At 38.5% G+C, this 24926-nt stretch overlaps 2 protein-coding genes across 2 annotated transcripts; one reads left to right on the plus strand and one right to left on the minus strand.

Moving 5' to 3' along the window:
• Positions 1–2392: 2392 nt before the first annotated feature.
• LOC122304004 (receptor-like protein kinase FERONIA) lies at positions 2393–5371 on the plus strand. Its single transcript, XM_043116015.1, has one exon. The coding sequence runs from the start codon at positions 2519–2521 to the stop codon at positions 5186–5188; it is 2670 nt and encodes an 889-aa protein (XP_042971949.1). The 5' UTR covers positions 2393–2518; the 3' UTR covers positions 5189–5371.
• Positions 5372–20913: 15542 nt separating this feature from the next.
• LOC122302737 (gibberellin-regulated protein 6-like) lies at positions 20914–22390 on the minus strand. Its single transcript, XM_043114141.1, has 4 exons — positions 22221–22390; positions 22068–22112; positions 21936–21969; positions 20914–21360 (listed from the first exon to the last, which is right to left on the minus strand). The coding sequence occupies exons 1-4, from the start codon at positions 22287–22289 to the stop codon at positions 21179–21181; spliced, it is 330 nt and encodes a 109-aa protein (XP_042970075.1). The 5' UTR covers positions 22290–22390; the 3' UTR covers positions 20914–21178.
• Between the last annotated feature and the right edge of the window lie 2536 nt (positions 22391–24926).

The following is a 24926-nucleotide window of genomic DNA, read 5'->3' on the forward strand; positions in this document are numbered from 1 at the left end:
TCCGTTCCCGAAGATGAAGTTAACATTACAGAGAACGATGCACAATCGACACCTACCGGTAAGGAATGTTTACGTTAATACTATATATAATCAAGATGTTTGTTTCAATAAATAATATATATAACCTTCAAAATTATACTATTATCTATTAGTTGATGAACAATTGGCTCGTCGTGGTCGTGGCTATACACGCGGCATCTCACTTGAGAAAAATCGAAGGCATGGTAAACTGAAAATCACAATTCCTGATAATTCCACTGGAGGAGTGAATGATAGTGCAGCAGCGCTTTCCTCCTATATTGGCACAGTAATTCGAGCTTACGCTCCATTTTATGTGCGCTCCTGGAGAGATGTGCCGAATGAGATTAAGGAACACATTCGAAGTCGTGTGCTGGTGAGTTTACTTATTATATCATTTTTTTCACCTACATTAGTTTATTTTATTTTTAACGTAATTAATTTATAATTAGGATGAATTTGACCTCGACTTTGGTCGTAGCGAGGATTTGAGAACTGTGAATGAGTTAATGGCTACACTATTCCGACGTCACAAGGGACGATGTCACGACCATTTCAAGAAATTTGAGACGTTTGAAGAGGCTGCACAGTCCCCTTTCCAGCAGATGAAATTAGACGACTGGATAAAGTGTTGTGATCTTTTTGCCTCTCCAGAATATCAGGTATTCTAGATTTATTTTCTATAATTATTTACATTTATATTTGTTGTTTATATTATATGTATGTACATATATTACAATTAACGGTGAGAATTATTTTTGTAGCACTTAAGTTCTACAAATGCAAATAATAGATCTGCTCTGACTATTCACCATCGTGCTGGTTCAAGATCATTCCATCGTCTTGCTGAAAAAATGGTAATTAATAAACACAATAATTCATATTTTTTCTTATTATTCTTTTATATAAGTACTAATACTGTCTTTTTCAAATTGCTAATGATGTCGTTTTCTTAGAAACGTGATGATCCTGAAAACTTTTCCCTCATTCATGTCTATGCTGCTGCTCACACTAATGAGCATAGTGAGTGGATGGATCCTGCAGCTGCAATTAATTATGTAAGCGGTATTCCTTTTGTTGAATTATATTATGTAACATGTGATTAAATTATTTTTTATTTGTATTTCTTTTAATATGTTACTTATTGTGTGTTTTGATCTTTCAAACTGCAGGGGAAAATGATGGAGATGCAGTCAGTTTCTGGGGATTCCTCTCCTAGTGATTTGGACATTTTTTCACAGGTGCTTGGGCCCAACTCTAGTATGGCAAGAGGTTTGGGACGATCTTTCAAGCATTCCGGTTCATCTTCCTCAACCTCATCGACATCACAAATTAATAATCTTACCAAAGATTTAGAAGCTGCACGACGCGAGAATGAGTATATGAGGTCTAGACAGCAAGAGTTGGAGTCCCTCTTAGAGCGACAGTCTCATTTAGAGACGCGTTTGCAGGACCAACAAAGAGACCAGGAGGAAAGAATCCGTAGTGAGGTCCAACAGCAAGTGCAGCGGGAGATGATGCTGCAAATGGAGCGTGTTATGTCATTGCAACAGAATCGTGCTGGGCGAGGAAAGAAAAAGAAATGAATTTTATTTCTGTATTACGTTTTTAACATCTAATTTGAAAACAGTTTCAAACAATATTGGTTGTGAAATATGTACTGTAATATGAAACAATTGGTTTGTTTATTAAGTGGATGAGTTTAGCATTTCTGATATGTACGTTCGAATGTAAATAAAATACGTTTCAACAGTATTAAACGTTCGAAAATACGTTCGAACGTAACCATACAAAATAGTAACAAAACGTTCGAACGTTTAAAAAAAACGTTCGAATGTAAAAAAAGTTTAACGTTCCAAACATCCGAACGTACATTTTACGTTCGAACACTACTCTCTTAACATTCGAATTAACGTCCGAACGTCATGATACAAACGTTCGGACATTATTTCATTTTCGTTGGAATCGAGATTCGAACGTAACGTTCGCACGTATAAACGTTCGAACGTTTACATTATACGTCCGAACTATAATCAACAAACGTTACCTTTTATCGTTCGGATGTCAGCTCGTCTTTTTTACGTTCGAACGTGTAATTTTAAGTTCGAACGTTATATTCTGTGACAGATTCTAACCGTCACAGAAAATAATACGTTCGAACGTTACTTCAAACGGCACATCCCCAACCGTCACTAAAAATATTTTTAGTGACGCTTGTACAGTAAACTGTCACCAAATGTAATCCGTGACGCACATTACGTGACAGTGGTGGTGACGGTCTAAAACCGTCACCAAATATATTTCGTGACGTTTTTTCCATTTCTTGTGACAGTTTCATCTGTCACTAAAACCTATTTTTGTTGTAGTGACAGCTCAAATCCTTGCCGGTTTGCCATTCATTGCGTTCAACCCACTACCCTGGCCAAAAAGCTGGTACCTAGCTTCCATATCTCTTTCACTCTCAAATATTACCTGTTACAATCGGGGATCTCTTGCAGCCATGAGGAACGTCCTCTCTGTGCTCCAACCTACCTTCTGCGTCTCCTTATTCTTCAATCTTTGCCTCATCTCAATCGCTGCTCCTATAACCCGTTACATTCCCTCTGAGATTATTACCCTCAGCTGTGGCACTTCTGACAACTTAAAGGCTATGGATGGGCGAACCTGGATTGGAGACGTGGGTTCCAAATACCGTCTCAAAGAAGTAGATAATAAAACATCTACCATTATCAACTTTACAGCACAATCAAAGCCCCCCGTCGATGCTGTCCCCTACATGATTGCCCGCAAATCGTATTTCAATTTCACGTACGTGTTTCCAGTCACGCCAGGCCCGAAATTCGTTCGGTTGTACTTCTACCCAGGTGACAACTTACGTGATAGCACGGTTAAGGACTTATTCACCGTCCAAGCAGGTTCATACACCTTACTTACCAACTTTAGTGCTTCTACTACTATTAATGATACTTCCCAACAGACTCTTAGCATAGAGTTTTGCGTCAACATACTTGAAAATGAACAACAATTGAATTTAACCTTCATCCCATTTCCAAGTGCCGATAATGGATTCTACGCTTTCGTTAATGGAATTGAGGTTGTCTTCATGCCAAACTACCTCTACTACTCGTCACCAGTTGGAATTGGCAGCTATTACGTAGGTCAAAACAGGCCAATAAAAATTTTATCCGACATGGCACTCGAGACAGTTTACAGGTTGAATGTAGGGGGCTCCCCCATATCAGCGATGTCTGACACTGGCTTCTTTAGACAATGGTCAGAAGACCCATCTTATTGGTTGGGTGATGAAGCCGCAACCCCTCATGAGCCATCCTTGATGCTCAAATACTCAGTAATAGCAAATTACACAGCACCTGATGACGTCTATCGGTCTGCGGTGTCAATGGGTCCAAATAGATCCATAAACTTGCTTTCAAACTTGACCTGGGGATTACCCGTTGCGTCGGGATTCAATTATCTGGTGAGGCTCCATTTCTGTGAAATACAGCCCGAAATAACGATGGTTGGAGAAAGGCCATTCATTATCTATATAGATAATCAGACAGCTGAACCCAATGCTGATGTAATTATGTGGGGCGGAGGTAGGGATATACCAGTCTATCAGGACTATGTAGTAATGATGCAAAAAAATGGTGTTGATGTCAAAAGCACCCTGTTCATTTCTCTACACCCTCGTAAAGAAACCAATGCAATAAACGATGCCATCTTAAATGGTGTGGAAGTGTTCAAATTGAGTGATACCAGAAGAACCCTTGCCGAACCCAATCCTAACCGTACGAGCTCTCTATTGCCGTCTTCGAAAGGTATGCGCCATGAGTCCATGTTAAAGAACACAATTATCATTGTGACCGGAAGTGGTGGGGGCTTCTTGATATTGCTCACTCTGATGTGGTTTATGATTCTCTCAAAAAGGTGGAAGACTAACAGCTATGGTTCATGCGGCTCTCCACTATCGAAGTACTGCTGGTGCTGGCCTAACCCTAGCAAAAGTAAGTCAAAAGGGACACAAGCCTCGTTGGCCCCCGATGAATTTTGCCGCCACTTCTCATTGGGCGAAATAAAAACAGCAACCCGCAACTTCCATGAAGAATTAATTGTCGGAGTCGGAGGCTTTGGCAATGTATACAAGGGTCTAATCGACAAAGGTACTGTGACTGTCGCCATCAAGCGCTTGAATCGGGAGTCGCGACAAGGTGTATGTGAGTTCAGGACAGAGATCGAGATGCTCTCCAGACTTCGCCATGTACACCTTGTCTCTCTCATCGGATATTGCGAAGAGGAGGGAGAGATGATCCTCGTCTACGACTACATGGCCAACGGGACCCTCCGCCACCACCTCTACGACATCGAAAGCAATCACTTCCCATGGAAAGAGAGGTTGAAGATTTGCATAGGAGCAGCACGTGGTTTGCACTACCTACATACGGGCGCAAAGCATCCAATTATCCATCGTGATGTGAAGACAACCAACATCCTGTTGGACCAAGATTGGGTGGCCAAGGTTTCAGATTTTGGCTTGTCCAAAATGAGTGTTGATAACACTGAGGTTAGTACGATGGTAAAAGGTACTTGGGGGTATTTGGATCCAGATTATGCAAGGCGTCAAAAACTGTCGGAAAAATCTGACGTGTACTCGTTTGGGGTGGTGCTTTGGGAAGTATTATGTGCTCGAAAAGTATTAGATCAAAAACTAGAGGAGGAGCAGTGGAATTTGGCCAATTGGGCGACAAAATGCATAGACAGAGGGAGCATTGGTCAGATCATTGATCCGTATCTGAAGGGGAAGATAGCTCCAAAGAGTTTCAACGTGTATGTGGAGGTCGCGGAAGGTTGTGTGCGTGAGCAAGGGATCCATCGGCCCACCATGGATGATGTCATGGAAAAGCTCCGATTTGCATTGGAGCTTCAAGAGAATGAAGACGCTGCCATAGACAAACTCAATTCCGCTGGTGGGATAATTTATCCGAACTTGTTATCATATCACTCTGTTGTATACAGTGATCATGTGTCGGAAATGGGAAGTGAGAGTGGGTTAACCGCGACTACAATTAGTGAATCGACTCGCATGACTCGTGACTCTGGCACTATTCGAAGCAGCGAAGAAGGCATGAGGGATGGCCCCATAGAGATCGAAGATAGTACCACTCATTGAGTTTACGGACTGCCAATATGCTATTGTGTGAGTGTGAGTTCATGCAATTTAATTAGGTTGTGGATAAAAAATAGTTTGTGCGTAAAAAGTAGTTAATGTTTAAGCCTTAAGGGCAACTTGCCCATTGGATTGTCACAATTGTCCAAGCTTTTGTAACTAAGGCTATGGTTGGCAAGTGAAGTACTGGTCTTGAACTATTTTACTATTATTTTTGAGCTTATAATTACTATTCATTATTTTGTTATTGTTATTCACAGATCATTTGAGATTACCTTAGTATCCAAACGTAGCCTTTCTAATTGTCAATGTCTCGTGACTATAGGCCACAAATGAGTCAAATCCAAATAAATATTAATCGGTCACGTTTAATTTTTATTCAAACATGAGTTAAGTTAAAACTATTTATTAAGTCTAATTTTATTTTTAGGAACAACTCATTTAATATTCTAGCTAGTTCTAGTTTGACCACAAATTACTTTATTTTGCCAATATCTTTCTAAAGTTATATAAGTAGATAAGTGATTATATTTATAAAGATTCAAACCACACGTTTAGTATTAGGAACATGATTTTTTCTAGTTTTATAAATATTAAAATAATTTAATTATAAATATACAGACAATAATTTTTTTAAAAATATAAATATATAGACAATAATTTTTTTAAAAATATAAAATTATTCGAAGTTCTAGGAATATAGTCGAGTTTTATATAAATATAATCGTTTAATAATCAATCATAATGTTGTATTCACGAATAACTTATTTAATAAAAGAACCAAGCTCGAGTTAAACTTAAAACGATTTCAAGCAGCTTGTGGAGTAGTCTTATTTACTTACCGACTCCATCGATGGGTCAACTAGCAACTATCTCAGTAGGACTGTACATTAGCCAACCCAACCTGAACCCAAAGTTCCCATTATTCCGTTCACCCGACCCAACGTGAAAAGCGATGAAAACGAAATTCTTCCATTTTGCTTCCGTATTATTATGGAATGGTCGGTTAAAAACTCAATTGGCAAAACACTCATAGACGATCATTTCTACTGCCAAACATGGCGAGTCTTCACTTCTAGGCCAAAGCTAACCAATAAGACATCTTTCTACCTTTTTCTCTTCTGCTTCATTCCATCCGATTTACCATCTTGTCTAAAAAGTTATGCTTTTGTTTTTTGGGTACAACTGATTTTCAATTCCTTGTCATCTCTTATTTTCCCTCGCTTGAGAATTAATGGTAGTGGCCGGAAAAGCATTGAAAACGAATATCAGGAGTCACGACCCTAGGTCCTCAAGTTCAGCCACTTTCCAAACAATTCATGTTCTTTGTTACGTTGGTGAGGAAGTGTTGAGTAATGTGGAGTCTGGTTCACACCGCTCGAGCGGAGTCATTGGCCGCTCGAGCGAAGTCAGGCAGAGTCGAACGCTCGATGTTGGCTCGACAGTGAGCTCGAGCAGGAGGAGTTCGCTCGAGCGGAGGCATTGGCCGCTCGAGCGAAATCAGGCAGAGTCGAACGCTCGACGTCAGCTCGACAGTGGGCTCGAGCGGGATGCGGAAGGGAAGTTCGCTCGACGCGCGCTCGACACGCCGCTCGAGCGAACATGCGTTTTAGGGATTCCGCCGTTTGAACTATATATATGATTTTTGCCTCTTTTGTCTGTAACAGAGCAGCTACGAAAACACTGTGGATGAACAGTGTTGTGACCCATCTTGTAGTGTGATTCCTCAATAATAAAAATCCTCTACAGCTCCCGTGGACGTAGGCAATTTGCCGAACCACGTACATCTTGTGTCGTGTGTGATTGCGTGTGTGATCGTTTTCTCATTCGGTGTTATTTTTCAATTCATTGTCATCGTTTTTCACAACAATTGGTATCAAGAGCCAAGGTTCGGGTCTGAGGAGAAACGATGGCTGGAGATGAATTGAAGGTATCGGGGATCGAGAAGTTTGATGGCACGGATTTTGGATACTGGAGGATGCAGATAGAGGACTACCTCTATGGGAAGAAACTCCATCTTCCACTATTGGGGCAGCAACCGGAAAAGATGGATGATGCTAGTTGGAATCTGTTGGATCGACAGGTTCTGGGGGTTATTCGATTAACCCTGTCGAGATCCGTTGCACACAACGTCATCAAGGAGAAGACGACGGCGGATCTCATGGCGGCTTTGTCAGGTATGTATGAAAAGCCGTCAGCGAATAACAAGGTACATCTGATGAAAAAGTTATTCAATTTGAAAATGGCAGATAGTACGTCTGTTGCACAACATCTGAATGATTTTAATACTATCACAAATCAATTGTCGTCTGTTGAAATTGAATTTGATGATGAGATACGTGCACTGATACTATTGGCTTCATTGCCAAATAGTTGGGAAGCCATGAGAATGGCTGTTAGTAATTCTGCTGGTAAAAATAAACTGAAGTATGATGATATTCGTGATTTGATTTTGGCTGAGGAGGTGCGCAGGAAAGATTCAGGCGAGACCTCGGGTTTGAGTTCAGCCCTGAATGTTGAATCTCGAGGGAGATCACATGACAGGAATTCAAACAGAGGAAGATCAAAATCAAAGTATAGGGGCAAGAGCAAGTCGAGGCCTGGTCAGCAGGCAACTTGCTGGAATTGTGGCAAAGCTGGCCACATAAAGAAAAACTGCAAAAACCCCAAGAAGACGGAGAATGATAGTGCTAATGTGGTAACTGAAGAAGTACAGGATGCACTATTGCTTGCAGTTCATAGTCCAGTTGATGACTGGATACTGGATTCAGGGGCTTCCTTCCATACATCTTCCCACCGGGAACTAATGAGGAATTATGTTGCAGGTGATTTTGGGAAGGTATATTTGGCTGATGGTGAGGCTTTGAACGTAGTGGGGATGGGAGACATTGACATTGCACTCCCTGGCAAGAACAAATGGACCTTGCAAAAGGTCAGGCACATTCCTGAGTTGAAGAAGAACCTCATTTCTGTTGGGCAGCTTGATGAGTGTGGTCATTCAGTGGTGTTCTCAGATAGCACCTGGAAGGTCACAAAAGGGGCATTGGTACTAGCTCGGGGTAAGAAAACTGGTACACTTTATATGACTACTGGTTTAATTGACACTATTGCTACTACCGTTGCAGAGAGCACAGCAGATTTGTGGCATTGTAGGCTTGGCCATATGAGTCAGAAGGGTATGACGGAACTTCTGTCTAGAGGCAAGCTACCAGGACTGAAGACAGTTGATCTCGGTATGTGTGAGAGTTGTGTTATGGGGAAGCAAAAGAAGGTCAGCTTCTTGAAAAGTGGCAGGACGCCAAAGACAGGAAGACTTGATCTTGTGCACACAGATGTGTGGGGTCCTTCTCCAGTTGCATCTCTTGGAGGTTCTCGCTACTATGTTACGTTCATTGATGACCATAGTAGAAAGGTATGGATTTATTTTTTGAAACATAAATCTGAAGTATTTAATGTTTTCAAAATTTGGAAAGCCATGGTTGAGACAGAGACAGGCTTGAAACTGAAGTGTTTGAGGTCTGACAATGGTGGTGAGTATGTTGATGGCGGGTTCAAGGAGTACTGTGCAGCTCAGGGTATCAGAATGGAGAAGACCATTCCTGGGACACCACAGCAAAATGGAGTTGCTGAGCGTATGAACAGGACCATTAATGAGCGTGCTAGAAGCATGAGGTTGCACGCTGGACTACCACCCACTTTCTGGGCAGATGCAGCCAGCACTGCCGTTTATTTGATAAACAGAGGGCCATCAGTTCCACTGGATTGTGGATTGCCTGAGGAGGTTTGGAGCGGGAAAGAGGTTAAGTTTTCTCACCTTAAAACCTTTGGTTGTCTTTCTTATGTGCTTGTTGATTCTGATGCTCGCAGTAAGCTTGAGGCTAAGTCAAAGAAATGCTATTTCATTGGCTATGGAGACGAGGCATTTGGCTATCGTTTCTGGGATGATCAGGGTCGGAAAATCATAAGAAGCAGGAATGTAATTTTCAATGAGAAAATGATGTACAAGGATAAGTCGAGTACAGTTCCTGCAGTAGCTCCTCAGGAGTCTGAGTTTGTAGGATTGGATGACCTACCAGAGGTCACAGTGCAGTGTAGAAATGAGAGTGACGGGGAGAGTGGGTCCAGTACACCCATTCCTATTATTCCGCAGGCAGTTTCAGAACCGTCTACTCCTACAGTTGCAGTTCGCAGGTCAGTTAGGACTATACGTCCCCCACAGCGTTTCTCACCTACTTTGAATTACATTCTGTTGACAGATGGTGGAGAACCGCAGAGTTATGAAGAAACCTTGCAAGATGAGAATTCTAGCAAGTGGGAGCTGGCCATGAAAGACGAGATGGATTCCTTGCTAGGGAATCAGACATGGGAGTTGACAGAACTTCCATCAGGGAAGAAGGCATTACACAACAAGTGGGTGTACCGGGTGAAAACTGAGCATGATGGCAGTAAGAGGTACAAGGCTAGACTTGTTGTAAAAGGCTTTCAGCAGAAGCAGGGTATTGACTACTCTGAGATCTTTTCTCCTGTGGTAAAGATCACAACTATCAGGATGGTACTGGCTATGGTTGCCACTGAAGATCTATTTCTTGAGCAGTTAGATGTGAAGACAGCTTTTCTTCATGGAGACCTTGAAGAAGACATCTACATGCACCAGCCTGAGGGGTTTGTGGTACAGGGAAAGGAAGGTTCAGTTTGCAGGCTGAAGAAGAGCTTGTATGGCCTGAAACAAGCTCCTAGACAGTGGTACAAAAAATTTGACAACTTTATGCACAGTGCAGGGTATATTAGATGTCAGGCAGATCACTGTTGTTATGTCAGGCATTTTGACAATTCTTATATTATTTTGCTATTGTATGTGGATGACATGCTTATTGCAGGGGCTAGTATTGATGAGATCAATAATCTGAAGAAGCAGATGTCAGAGCACTTTGCAATGAAGGATTTGGGAGCTGCAAAGCAAATCCTTGGCATGAGAATTGTCAGAGACAGAGTCAGAGGTACGTTGAGACTCTCACAGGCTGAGTATGTGAAAAAGGTACTCAGCAGGTTCAATATGGACAAGGCCAAACCAGTTGGCACACCCTTGGGAAGTCACTTCAGACTCAGCAAGAATCAGTCACCAGAGTCAGAGGAGGAACGAGATTACATGAGTAAGGTTCCTTATGCCTCAGCCATTGGTTCACTTATGTATGCTATGGTTTGTACAAGACCGGATATTGCCCATGCAGTGGGAGTTGTGAGTAGATACATGAGTAACCCAGGAAAGCAACATTGGGAAGCAGTGAAGTGGATTTTGAGGTACCTAAAGGGTTCCTCAGAAACCTGTTTATGTTTCTCTGGAGAGAGCTTGGAGGTGCAGGGCTATGTTGACGCTGATTTAGCTGGAGATATTGACAGTAGAAAGAGTACCACGGGCTTTGTTTATACACTTGGTGGTACTGCAGTGTCATGGGGTTCTAATTTACAGAAAACAGTTTCTTTGTCTACAACAGAAGCTGAGTATATTGCAGTGTCAGAGGCTGCAAAGGAGATGGTATGGCTACAAGGCTTCTTGGAAGAATTGGGTAAGAAGAATCAGAAAGGCACTCTCCACAGTGATAGTCAGAGTGCCATATTCCTTGCCAAGAATCCAGCATTCCATTCCAGGACCAAACACATTCAGATCAGGTATCACTTCATACGGTCATTGTTAGATGACGGACAGTTGTTACTTGAAAAGATATGTGGAAGCAAGAACCCTGCTGATATGTTGACAAAGGGTGTTACGCTTGAGAAACTGAAGTTGTGCGCAACTTCAGTTGGTCTTCTAGAATGAAGACAGGAGCAGTGAGTTGCAGAGGTGGAGGATATCATGTTTGAGGAAGACGGTGATACAGCGAGTGTACCAGTCTCCAAGTGGGAGAATTGTTGAGTAATGTGGAGTCTGGTTCACACCGCTCGAGCGGAGTCATTGGCCGCTCGAGCGAAGTCAGGCAGAGTCGAACGCTCGATGTTGGCTCGACAGTGAGCTCGAGCAGGAGGAGTTCGCTCGAGCGGAGGCATTGGCCGCTCGAGCGAAATCAGGCAGAGTCGAACGCTCGATGTCAGCTCGACAGTGGGCTCGAGCGGGATGCGGAAGGGAAGTTCGCTCGACGCGCGCTCGACACGCCGCTCGAGCGAACATGCGTTTTAGGGATTCCGCCGTTTGAACTATATATATGATTTTTGCCTCTTTTGTCTGTAACAGAGCAGCTACGAAAACACTGTGGATGAACAGTGTTGTGACCCATCTTGTAGTGTGATTCCTCAATAATAAAAATCCTCTGCAGCTCCCGTGGACGTAGGCAATTTGCCGAACCACGTACATCTTGTGTCGTGTGTGATTGCGTGTGTGATCGTTTTCTCATTCGGTGTTATTTTTCAATTCATTGTCATCGTTTTTCACAACAAGGAAGAAGATCCTAAAAGCGAAGGACGAAGGTGAAGCCATACATGATACCGAACTTCAATTAATGGGCAAAAGAAACAAAATACGAATCCACCCATGGTAATGTTTTTATTAAAAGAAAAGCCTGATCGAAATACCCGATTCCATTCGGAAAAACTGTTTCAGAAGTGCGGAATGGAAGCGCCTTGCGGAAGTGAACAAGTTCGGGCCGAAATGTCAACATTCGGTCGAATTGGTTCGGGTGACCAGTGCTGACTATCATGATCTCATGGAACCTTCAGCTGGGGGTTAGGATCTTCCTAGATTGGGCGAAAATGTCATCCTCAAAAATTGCCTAGGAAAAAAAGTGAAGCATTTTAATTGTTTTGATTTAACTTCGTTAGAATATTCTCTGTCTAAATTCTAATGCCTAAAGTCTTAGAGATACATAAAATAGTCTGTGTTTAAACGCTTAATAAATATTATGAGGGATATTTTATATGTCTATCTCTCTTCTATTATAAGTCATAAAACTATAAAAGTATTGACAATTCTGCAAAAAAATTCCTGGACATGTCAATTATTTAACCATACGGCCACCGTTATATTATAAAAATCTAAAATGACTCTTAAAGAAGTATTGAAATTAATAATAAACAAATGGTCTGTACTTATTCCAAAAACAGTATGGTAGTTATTATTAGAGCATTGATATTGGGCCAGCCAAATGCCTGAAATCCAAAATATAGTTAAGTCTTGTATAAATTACCTTGTATTGAACTAGCTAAAAACATTTATTTTAGACATTGAGTTATAGTAACTCTAAAGGAATTTCCAAAATTAGAGAGTCACTATTCACCCATCAAACCTATATTTTATTAATAAATAATCAACAAATTAGCTATATTAAATTCTTTTTAAAATTTTCATTATTAAATAAAGCTATATTATATCCAAACCTCAACTTGTAGACTTAATAATGGCTAGACCATTGAATCGTATAACTCAAAATTAAATACTACATTTAAAATTGGGAGTGATCCTGATGATTTAAATGATTTCCACAAATAAAAAGTAAAAACAAACATAAAAAAAAATGGAAAAAGAACATATCCAATACAGCTAAGGATATTCGTTTCATACCTAGCTAGCTTTCATTACAGATTAAAACAAAATTATGGTCTTGTCACATGAACAGACTAAAATTCATTAATTTGTTGCATTAACATTGTCGGAAAAGGCAAAATTCATATAGATCCAACTTTAGTATCTACTTTTTGAAGGAATGGAGTATTCTCAATCTTGACTAAAATTGATAGTGTTTTTTTTTTAGTCTAAAATGTCTGATAATGTCCTAGCCATTTCGATTAAATTATCAATTTAGTCGGAATTTTAGTTCTCAAGTATTCGGCCAATAAAAATAAATCATTTTAAGAAACACAATGTTAAAACGTGTTATATTTTATGTTAAATAAATATTATGAATTTCAAATGAAAGAAAATTGATCTTCACAAAATAATATTAGAAAATAATGTGTCAATAAGATCAATATGGCTAGATATCAAACTAGAGTTATTGAGCGAACTATCAATAACTTTAAAATCTAAAATGAAAGTGAGATTGACGTATAAAATAAATCTTATAATATTTACTAATAATTTAATATTATATGATATACTAATTCGTAGATATACAAATTTAATTATGATATAATAGTTTGAAAATGTGCTTAAGTTTAATTGTGTTTATAGCGGTGCAGTTTAAGATAAGTCTCACATATATAACAACTCTCGGCCCACCTACAGGGCATTCTATCAAAACAGCATTAAGATATGTCTCACATATATAATAAACCAGCAACTCTTGGCCCACCAATAGGGCATTCTATAAAGAGCAATGTTATATACAGTTGTGAAATTACAAATGTTGCGCAATCGCTTTGAAAAAAAATAGGGTTCACGATTAAAAAGTTAATTTTTTTTTTATATGAGTCCCATATTAATTTCTTTTTTTCAAAATAATTACATACCGCTTGCAAAATCACGGCTATAAATATTATTTCTCTTCTATCAAAACGGCAATTTGCCACAATCGCATATGCCCTGATGGCACAAATTCCACGCACGTCTCAAAAAGAGGAGGTAAAGGATTCGGCCCCTCCTAAACATAAAAAAATATATATAAAAAAAAAAATGCAACTTTTGAAAAATCGATCATATGGCTTTATTAAAAGCAAAAGCCTTATTTTTTGTAAAGTTTATGTCAACTTTCGGGATGTTTTTACTTGGGTCCTAGCGGTGGGCTATCAAAATGCATGTTTAATGGGCTAACAACTTTCATTGCTACTTGTTATTGCTATTGGGAAGGGAATGGGCCATTCATACAAATATATATTTTATGGATAGATCATATCTGACGATAGCGTTTCACGTCAACTTTTTATAATTAGACTATATTTTAATAATAAAGATAAACTATATTCATCATTTAATGATTGATGTTATTTATCATTATTTTATTTTTTATTTCTTTTTATTTATTTATTTAATGTATTTTATGACTTTAATAAATGATGAAAAGATGATAATTAAAATGAGTTTTAAGTTTAGTTTTTTAATAATAAATAGATGCCATATTCAACTTGACACTTGTATACAAACACAGTGTATCAATTACACTACATATAAGGATGGAAATATGTGATACGAGTCTCACAACTTGTAAATCCAACATGAATAATATATGAAATTAGTAGGTTTGGGTTTGATATAAATGAGTTCGTATCAAAACAGATTGACTCGTTAAGACATGACTAATAAACGGGTCAATCCGCAATACCCCATTTAAATTATATTTCAAAATTACAATTTTATTATTGTTGGATTGTAATATTGGTATTTTTTAATTTGCTTATGTGTTTACGTTGTGACTGTAAATCTAGGTCTATCCTCATATATTGTTATTGTCGAGTTTGTAATATTGGACTATTGTTCATTTTTGTTATTGTTAAGTTTGTAATATTGGTTTCATTATAGGTTAAAATTTGAAAAATTTTGATTTTTTTTATTAGTAAGTAGTTTTATTGTATTTTTATTTTTAGATACAGTGGCTAATAATTACTATAGATTTTAATTTTGATATGAAATTATGTTAACCATGTCAAATGGTTTATACAAGCTAATTCAATCAATTTACATTAAATGAGTTGTGTAAGATGCAAGGTTGTAATGATAAAACTTGTAAATGGATTGGGAAACAGCAGGTGGATGACTCAAATTCTAAAGGGGATGGTGTAAATAATGATCAGGCATATATTAGGAAAGAGCAGAAAAAGAAAACCCTAGATGAAGCTTTAATAGTGCCGGATCAAAGTGTTGTACTGATTTTTCAAGCGGGGGAAGTGAGTGGATCAAGGATTAATACGGAAGTGGTGCTAGTGGAAATTCTAGAAAAATGCAAGATTCATATTGATAAGAAAGTGGAAGGAAAGACCATAGATGGGGTAACTATGTCCATGCAGGTTGATAATACCGAGGAACAAAACATGTAGAGTTTGCCGCTAATAGATCCTAAGGTTCTAATAAGTTCCTTGGAAATACAAGATATTCAAAGGTTGGTGCTTGAGGGTTTGGAGGGAGCTGATCGTGGGGAAGTCCATAATTTCAATTCAGAGATTGCATTGTCTGAATTATTTGAGACCTCGGATAAGGTGGAACAGGGTTTGCCTGTAGATGAATGCAAAGAGAGGGATATTTCGGAATTGATTGTAGACATGACAGTGTTAGAGGAAATGTTAGAATGTGAAGAGGGAGAAATCCATGTCTGTTCTGAATCGGAATTGGAGTGACCCATACAACATATACTGCCTCTTCTCTGGTTCTAATTCTGAAGATTCCTAATCCGGACAGTTTTGATAAGTTTAGACTTATAAGTCTCTGTTTAGTATTTTATAAGGTTTGCTCAAAAATTTTGGTTAATCCATTATCTCCACTATTAGCCAAAATTATTTCGCCAGAACAAGATGCTTTTATTAAATGTCAAACTATCTTTGAAAATATTAGTTTGACATAAAAGATGACACATGGTTTGAATAAACATTCTGGGGGGTCTGCAATTTTTTTTTTGCTAATCATTTTTCCTCTTCAAGGCGCAGGGCTCTATTAAATTACATGGGTTTCTCAGAGGGTGGACTGCCTTTTAAATACTTGGGGGTGCCTATCATAGTTGGAAGACTAAAGGCCATTCATTTTGAGGAGCTGGTTGGAAAAATCAGAGAGAAAATTGGAGGATGGTCGGCGAGATTGTTGTCGAGTGGCGCAAGACTGCTGCTAATTCGACATGTGCTTAGTAGCATTCCAGTTCATTTGTTATCAGTGCTGCAAGTCCCAAAATCTGTCCTCTCTAGCATCAATAAGTGTTTGTCTGATTTTTTCTGGGGCTACAAGGATGGAAAGCCTAAAAAGCATTGGAAATCTTGGGACATTATGTGTAAGCCGGTAGGGGAAGGTGGTGTGGGGATTCGTGATTTGCATGAAACTCAGAAAGTACTACACACGAAATTTGCGTGGAGATTTTTAACTGGAAATTCTCTTTGGGCCAGCTTCTTCAAAGCAAAATATGTGAAAAATGATCATGTCTCCTTAGTTAACCCAAATAAAGGTAGTCGGTTTAAGATGGTGATAAGGAGTGTTCCACTCATTTTAGAGAACTCTAAGTGGAGACCGAGAGAGGGGTCAGTTTCCTTTTGGCTTGATAAATGGATGGGGGAAGAGACACTTGGAGAAAGGATGCCAATCTCTAGGTATCCAAATATGAAGGTTAAAGAGTGTAAGTTGAATGGAGAATGAAATATGGATCTATTAATAAGCCTAGTTGGAGAACCTAAAGTAGGGGAAATTTTCAGATTTTTGAGTCGTCAAAAAGAAGGTGATGACTTACTTGTGTGGATGGCCAAGGAAGATGGGATTTTTACAACAAAAAGTGCATGGGAGGTCTTGAGGATAAAATCTCCAAAGAGTAATTGGGCACAATGGCTATGGCACCCAAGCCTTCCTAAAAATATTTCCGTTACTATGTGGAGAAGTGTCAAAAAAGCCTTAAGTGTGGATGACCATATTCGCCGAACAGGAATTCCTTTGGCCTCAAAATGTAACTGCTGTAAAATTGGTGGATATGAGGACCTCAATCATGTGCTAGCTACGAGGGAGATGGCTAGATCTATATGGGAGAGATGCGCAACTCAGGTTGGTATGCCGCGGAGACGGTATCAAAGCCGGTATGAAGTGGAGCAAGAGTGGTTTAGTAAAGCCTCTAAATCAACCACGAAGGGACTGTTACTAGGGATAATTCCCTCTATAGTCACATGGCAGTTATGGCTTAGAAGATGCAGTGTGCGTCTGGAAGGAAGAGACATTAGCTCAGAAGAAGTATGGAGGAAAATAAAATTCTAGATTGTAAAGATAAGTGAAAAACTCAAAGCGACTAAGCCTTTGAGTGCAAGAGATGAGGAGATTTTATTGAATCTGAATATTCCCTATAAATCCCCAAAACTGAAACCTTATAAGCTGATTAGGTGGTTTAGACCAAGAATGGGCTGGTACAAGTTAAATGTGGATGGGAGTAGCCGAGGCAACCCGGGCATGGCAGGAGCTGGAGGGGTGATACGTGATAGTGAGGGGAGATTGATTTCAGCTTTTGCAGTTGAACTTGGACAAGGTACTAACACATTTGCTGAATTCCTTGCTCTACTACGTGGCCTCAGACTCATAAAACAGAAGAATTTTTCTCAAGTGGAAATAGAGATGGATTCCCAAGTGGTTATAAACTGGATCAATTCATTCTCATGTGGGGTATGGTACCTTGAAGAATTTTGGGAGGAGCTTATGGTCTATTTACAGCAAATCACGTTCACCTTGAAACATATTTACAGGGAAGGAAACTCAGCTGCTGACTTCTTGGCTCGGTTGGGATCTCAAGGAATCAACAAGGTTTGGGAATCTTGGACCTCACTTCCTCACTTGTTGATAGGAGTGTTGCGAATTGATAAACTTGGGCTACCATATATCCGGTGCTGTCACTAAGTCTGTAGCAATGTCTTTCTGTTTTAAGTTGACAGCAGTAGCTCTATTCAGTTTGTATTTGTTTGGTTAGGGAACAATGTTTTTTTCTGGTAATTTTAGCAGGTTGTTTGTGGCTGGGAATGATGTTGTAATCCCATGCACAAAGTTCTTTTGCTTAAGCTTAATATATTGGGGAGAGGTCTCCTGTTAAGGGACCCCGACTCTTGATAAAAAAAAAAAGACTGGGGAGAATGTGGTGATGAAAATTGATATGACTAAAGCTTATGATAGCATTGATTGGGTGTTCTCATGCATGTCTTAAGCTCCTTTGGTTTCTCAGATCATTTTTGTGGGCTCATTAGGCAATATATTATTACTACCCCTTGGTTCTCTGTGGTTTTAAATGGCATCCCATAAGGTTTTTTTAAAGGAGGTCACGGTTTGCGCCAGGGTAATCTGCTCTCTCCTTATTTATTTATTATAGTGGAGGAATTGTTTTTTTAGAATGTTAAAAAAACAGGTTGGTTTGGGTAAGTTTGCACCATTTTATCACTCAAGATGGGCTCCTATTATTTTCCATCTTCTCTATGCAGATGATATAGTTATTTTTGTTAATGGACGACAAGCTTCATTAAGGGCGGTATCAAAGGTGCTAAAGCAGTATGAGGATTGGTTTGGTCTAGTGGTAACCTCTTTCACTTATTTGGGAGTACCTATAGTTTCTGGAAGGTTGCTTGCAGCTCACTTTGAAGGGTTGATTAATAAAGTGAGGACTCGGTTAGAGGGGTGAAAGGCTCAACTTTTGTCTAGTGGTTCTCGACTGTTGTTACTGAAGCATGTTCTGTAAAGCATTCCTATTCATTGTCTTTCTATTTTTCAAACTCCTAAGGTGGTCCTGGAAAATTGAAGAAACAAATGAGCACTTTTTCTGGGGTGTTTGAGATGGCAAGTTGAAAAAAAATGGCGTGCATGGGATGAGCTATGTCGGTTGGTGTTTGAGGGTAGTGTAGGAATTTGAAATTTGCAGGAGGTGCAGTCTTCGCTACATATGAAATTGACCAGGAATCTTCTTCAAGGTAAATCGATTTGGTCTCAATTTTTATTGGCCAAATATGTCGGTAAAAAACATATTACTTTAGTTAACTTTAGAAAATGATCTAAATTATGGAAACTGTCGATGAAGAATTTTTCTGTTGTTCTTCGAAATTCACAATGGAAAATTAGGTAAGGGAATGTATCATTTTGGCGTGATAAGTGGCTCTGTGATGGTCCGATTATTGACCAACAACAAGTTAGTGAGCTACCGGAGTTAATGTTGTCTGATTGTAAAACTGAAAGTGGCTGGATGATGTAGAGTTTTTTGATCGACTGGTTGGTGTAGAAAAATCAGATCAAATTATGGAGGGGTTGGGAAGAATTAAGGCAGGGGAGGATGTGCTTCTATGGTTGCTGAACGCTTAAGGTACTTTCCCAACACGCAGTGCATGGGATTGTATATGTATACGTGTTCCTAAAATAACCTTGGATGATTGGATGTGGCATCCTTCGCTGCCAAGAAATATGTCAATAATTATGTAGAAGGCTATGCATGGATGTCTATCAGTGGATGATCGGATAAGTAGAGCTGGTATTAATCTTGTCTCTAAGTGTGATTGATGTAGCTCAGGGGGATATGAGGATCAAAACCACATTCTTGCACTAGGGTCTTCTGCCAAACAGGTTTGGTGCACTTGTTCTCTGCAAGTGGGAATGCCAGTGCTTGAAGGTTGAACTTAGAAAGAAAAATTGGAATGCTGGTATCGGCATGCAAAAAGTTCTATTCAGGTTGGGCAACTTATTGGCATCTTTCCCTCTATTATCACTTGGAGATTTTGGTTGCGTCGTTGTAAGGCAAGAATGGAGGGGGTATATGAATCTGTGTAGGCGGTTTGGGGATCTATCAAGTATTGGCTGGTGGTAGCAGGGGAGAAGATCAAGGTACATTCAAAGTTGAGTTGGCAAGATGAGGAGATTTTGAAGGTTTTGATGCTGCCTATTAAACCTTGAAAGAAAGCTGATATTTAGATAATTCAATGGGTTCCTCCTCTAGAAGGTTGGTCCAAATTAAATGTTGATGGAAGTTCTTTAGGAAACCCAGGTCTTTCAGGGGTGGGAGGTGTTATTTGTGATTATAGGAGTGAATTGATTGCTGGTTTCTCTATTTTTACTGGCACTCAGACTAATAATTTTGCTGAGTTTATGGGACTTATTCAAGGATTGCGCATAGTGTGTTTTTTGGGGTTGCAAAATGTGGAGATTGAGATGGACTCTATGTTGGTGATTGAATGGTAAGGAAAAGGAGATGTGGTCTGTGGTACTAGGAGGATTATTGGGAGGAATTACTTCATTTGTTAGATGGTTTATGCTACCGTTTTAAACATATTTATCGGGAGTGCAATTTTTTGGCAGACGGGTTTCGCTAGCTTGGGAGCTGCGGGTGCATGCAAGAGCTGCAATTAGAGTGCTGAGCTTCCTCATGCTCTTCGGGGCCATTTTCGTTTAGATAAGGGGGGTTGTTCTTTTATTAGATCATAATTGTGTTATGGGTAGAAACGTTATATTTGGTCTAGTTTTTGCTTTGGCCTTGATTATTTATTTGGAGGTTGTGTATTCTTTGTTGTTCCACGTTTCCTCAATCTTGATTTGAGGATGATTTATAAGGAGGAGGCTTGACCTCCATCTTTTATTAAAAAATAAAAAAAGTTGTGTTGTGTTAATTAATTTATAATTAATTATTAAATAGATTAAAATAAGTAACACGATATGATCCACGTAAAGGAATCAAATATTAAAATTCTTTGCACTTTCGCCAATTCAGATGATCACGTGACTCTTTCCCAGCGCAAATATAACATATAAGCAAAGAACTGAAGTTGGTTTTAAATTGTTTTATGATTGGGCCAACAGCCCAAAGGGCTCATTGAATATATGGGTCGGCCCTGATTAGACCAATGTATTCCCAACTAGCTTTTATACAAAACCGAGTCGCACCAAAGACAAAACCCAAGCCCATTCTCGTTTTGGATCAGAGCGGGTTAGTTAGTCTTCATAGCTCAATGGACAGTAATATAATCTCTGAAAATACTTTTGATAAAAAAAAAAAAATGCTCGTTCTTAATAATAATTATATGTTAAGAAGCTTTAAATGGTTCACATTTTACAAAATAAGAGACGACGAATGAATTAAACAGAGTATGGAAATTTGCCTCCACAAACGAAAAAGTAGAGCAAATATATATTATATATTAATGAAAGTAGTGAAAGTGAAACCAAAGATTTCACATAATAATAATATCATTATATAGATTAGCCGCTCTCATTTAGGTGAAACCCCCCAAGGAGTGACTGTCCGATACAGCAGTTTTTCAAAGTCTTTAGACCAAACAAAGCAACTCACCTTCTCAAAAGAAAAGACATACAGATAAGAAGTAATAGTTAGCGGTAATGCCGGGAACAGGACAAAAGAGGGAAGTTGAGCCAAGGTTGGTTCAAGGGCACTTGGGACCTCCTTCCTTGGTCTTCCAGTTGTTGTAGCAAGGGCACACTGCTTTATTCCCATAATAACCCGGGGGCACGCAAAGACACTTTGCGCAGCACTTCTGACAGAAGAACATGCAGGGCTTGTGGTATTGGGTCCTTCCGCACCTCCTCGAGCATTGCGACGGGCATTCTGTTCATGAAAACAGAAAGCATGAGAAACAAAATCATCTCCATTACTCTGAGAGAGAGAGAGCGTCTAACGAGTTTAAACCCCAGTCAAAACAAGTTTGACCAAATAAGCACAAATGTAGGTCCCGATGCATTTACTACTCATAAAACGGTGAGGGAAGTGGTGAATTCCAATCCAGAATGAGAGTTCCTCTCTTTTCCTTTCCTGAAACCAATTTCCCTCCAACCCAAACAATGGATTTCTTTTCATGCTCTGTTATTTCTAGATCATTTCTTCCCCAAACTAAACATGGCCCAAATGTGTGACTGAGTCAGAACAAGAGGCTCCCGAAGTGATGTATGCTTCCACACCACCCCACTCTCATTCTGGATATCCTCAATGTGATTAACCCACCAACCCATTTGCACAATAGATCTCGCCAATGTGAGTCGGTGATGTGAAAACGGATTTTTTCAAAACAATATACGGTGACTGATGCCGCTATCAACTTTCAACTCTTAGAAAGGGCTGATTTTCGGGAATAGTTTGTAGGTGAAGAAATAAATCGAGTTGAGAGGGGAAGATTAACCACTTACGGTAGCTCTTGAGACTGCCTGGTCCATACTTGCCCTGGAAATTACATAACAAGTTAGATCCAAATACAAAAAGATAAAGAAACAATGTGGTAATGTCAGAGAGAGAGAGAGAGAGAGAGAGAGAGAGCTCACTCCGTTGTTATAGTGATGACCACCATGCCCATGAGATGCCATGGCCTGTAAACAAAACAAGAGAAAAATAAATTTCTCCGCATCAGTAAATGTTTTCCTCCTTTTCAATTTAGGCTTCACTTCAGAATTAAAAGTTCCGGAAGAAAAACCCACCATTGTTTGAAGAAAGGAGATGGTAATGAGGGCCAAGATCAAAACAGCAACAAACTTAGCCATGGCCATTGATACAGACTAACCCCCCTCGGTAGACCTACCCACCTCAAAAATCAGAGTACAACAGGACCAAGGAAAAGGAGGCGAGGGGCTGGGTTGTAAGTAGTATAGTGGAGTGGCGATGGGAGTATAAATAGAACATTATTGAGGAGTTGCGGTGAACCAAGTTATTGTTAGGTGCGCTCGTTTGTATGGAGTATACTGTGGTCTTCTCTTACAGGAAATGACACCTGTGAGATTACATTTATCAGGGTAGCTATACCAGTAAAATCTGGTGCACGATACCATTAATGTGGTTTACCTCCTGCTCCCAGTAAAATTGCAAAATCGTATCACAAATGAAATTGGGTGTATTGGGCCACCGACATTACTGTTTTGAATTCTAGTAATCACCCAACACACACCACATTTAATTTTTCTTTTTACCAAATTTATGATGTATGAATAATAAATTCAAAAAATTTATTTAATTTAAGAATAAAATAAGAAAAATAAAATATAGTTTGTTATATGAATGTTGAGGAGATGTCTATACTGTTTTATGTTGTTAGTTTTATAAGTTATTATACTCATCATTTCTATATACATAATATTTAATATTTAATTTTATTTTTATTTTATTCTTATTAAATTAAATGAGTTTTCAACCATTAATCATGTATTATATATTTAATTAAAAAATAATAAATAAATAAAAATCATATAAGATACAAGAATAACTAGTAGAATTTTTTTAGTTTTATTATTTTTATTATTTTGCTTGTGATCAACCCCAAAAAATAAAAGTAATTGAATGCTAACATTCAAGAGCCCATATCCATGATCCGACATTTTATGGACAAGGGAGGGCGTTGGTGCAACCAAGCAAAGGACGGTAAAAGGTCGTTGAAGTAGTTGTGGATAAAGGGTCCCACAGTGACAGTGAAGTCAAAAGAAGGCTAATTTATGAGAGAGGGTAGGGAAGGGCAGGATATAATTAATTTAACTGTAAATGAAAACTCGCCCTTTTCAAAAAAGATGAAAACTCCCTGTCCCATTGCATGTGGTATTGTACTTCTCTATATGACCATAGCGCGTTACCCAAAGCTGCACCAGTTTGACAAATGTGCTCTCACCGACGGGTAGTAAATGAGTAATCCTGATAGGGTCGAAGGATGGGTAAGAATTAAATAAATTTTATATATTTTTTTAAAAAAATTTATTATTAATAAATTATTATAATTTTCATATAAATTTAATATTTATTTATTTTTTAAAAATATTATATAATATTTACATACTTTATAACTGTAAATACTTTTTATTTTAAAAGCATCTCTATCTAAAAATGCGCGGCTATTATATGGTTTTGTTGTGAATATATATGTGTGAAACTTTTCTAAGGATAATGTGGCTGTCCTTTTCTTATCTTATCTTTTTATATTCTACTTCTTGTACTTTTCGGCAAGAAAAAGAACTGGGAAAAAGTGACCTATTCCTGTCAAATGAATATACCTAGCGTATAAGGTTTTCAATTGCATGTACTGAAACCTAGCTATGTGGTGGGCAGTACCATAACCATTGATCGAGTTCAAGCGCGAGGGAGATAGTCATGTAGACAACTGATTGCAATACAAGAAATTTTTTTTTTAGAGATGAAATTTATTAGAGACGAAATAAATTTTCTCTTTAAAGATATTTTTTAAAGATGAAATTAAATTTTATCTTAAAATAGGAAAAACCTTATAAATCCGTTCGAACTAATAAATATTAATTCGAACTAGAGATTCTAAGACGAATTAGATTGTCTCAAAAAATCGAAACCATTCGAACTAATAAAATTTAATTTGAACAGATAATTAATCTATTGGAATGCAATATTATCTATTCGAATTAGTATTAATTCGTTCGAACAGTATTATTTAATTAAAAAGATATATTGTTAAAATTGTAATAATACATATTTTTTCTATTAATTTTTTATCATTTTCAAATTAAATAAAATTTTCTATATATTATATATTATGATTTACAATGAATTAAAATATTTACGAATTCATAAATTAATTTTATGTAATTATTTTAAAAATATTCTAGTTAAATAAATATTATTTTCAAGATAGTGTCATTTTTTCAATTATCGTGAATATTAAGTATAATGAGAAGAAAATATAATTAACAATAAAGAGGCTAGCAAACACTAAAAGTAAAAATCATACATTAATTACATCCCAAAAAGAGTTAAACGTTCTATACAACATAAAAAAAGTAAACTAATAACTAACAATATCTATTTATTAAGTAAATCAAAATCTTCCTGTAAGGTACGTAAGCGTCCTTCCACGTCCTTAAACTTATCCATAATGGGCTGAATGAAGTTCCTGAATATAATTTGGCGGTGCTCCGCCAATATAGCTCGGACCTCATCCGGAGTAGCCCCAGCAGGCTGTCTCTCAAAAGGGGTAGCAGAAGTAGAAGCTGGATCAGTAGGCAGAGGCTGATCCTGTACTACATGAGTCTTCGGCAAGTGACCCCTGCTCTTGCTGAATGTGATCCTGTTAACGGGCCCCATCTGTGGTGTTCTCCGCTCAGTCGAAGTCACTTGAACCCCCGATTTTAGTAGGAGGTTAGATATCAGCAATGCAAATGGTAGACTACCTCCACCCG

The sequence above is a fragment of the Carya illinoinensis genome, chromosome 3 (genome assembly GCF_018687715.1).
Source record: "Carya illinoinensis cultivar Pawnee chromosome 3, C.illinoinensisPawnee_v1, whole genome shotgun sequence".
Lineage (NCBI taxonomy): Eukaryota > Viridiplantae > Streptophyta > Magnoliopsida > Fagales > Juglandaceae > Carya > Carya illinoinensis.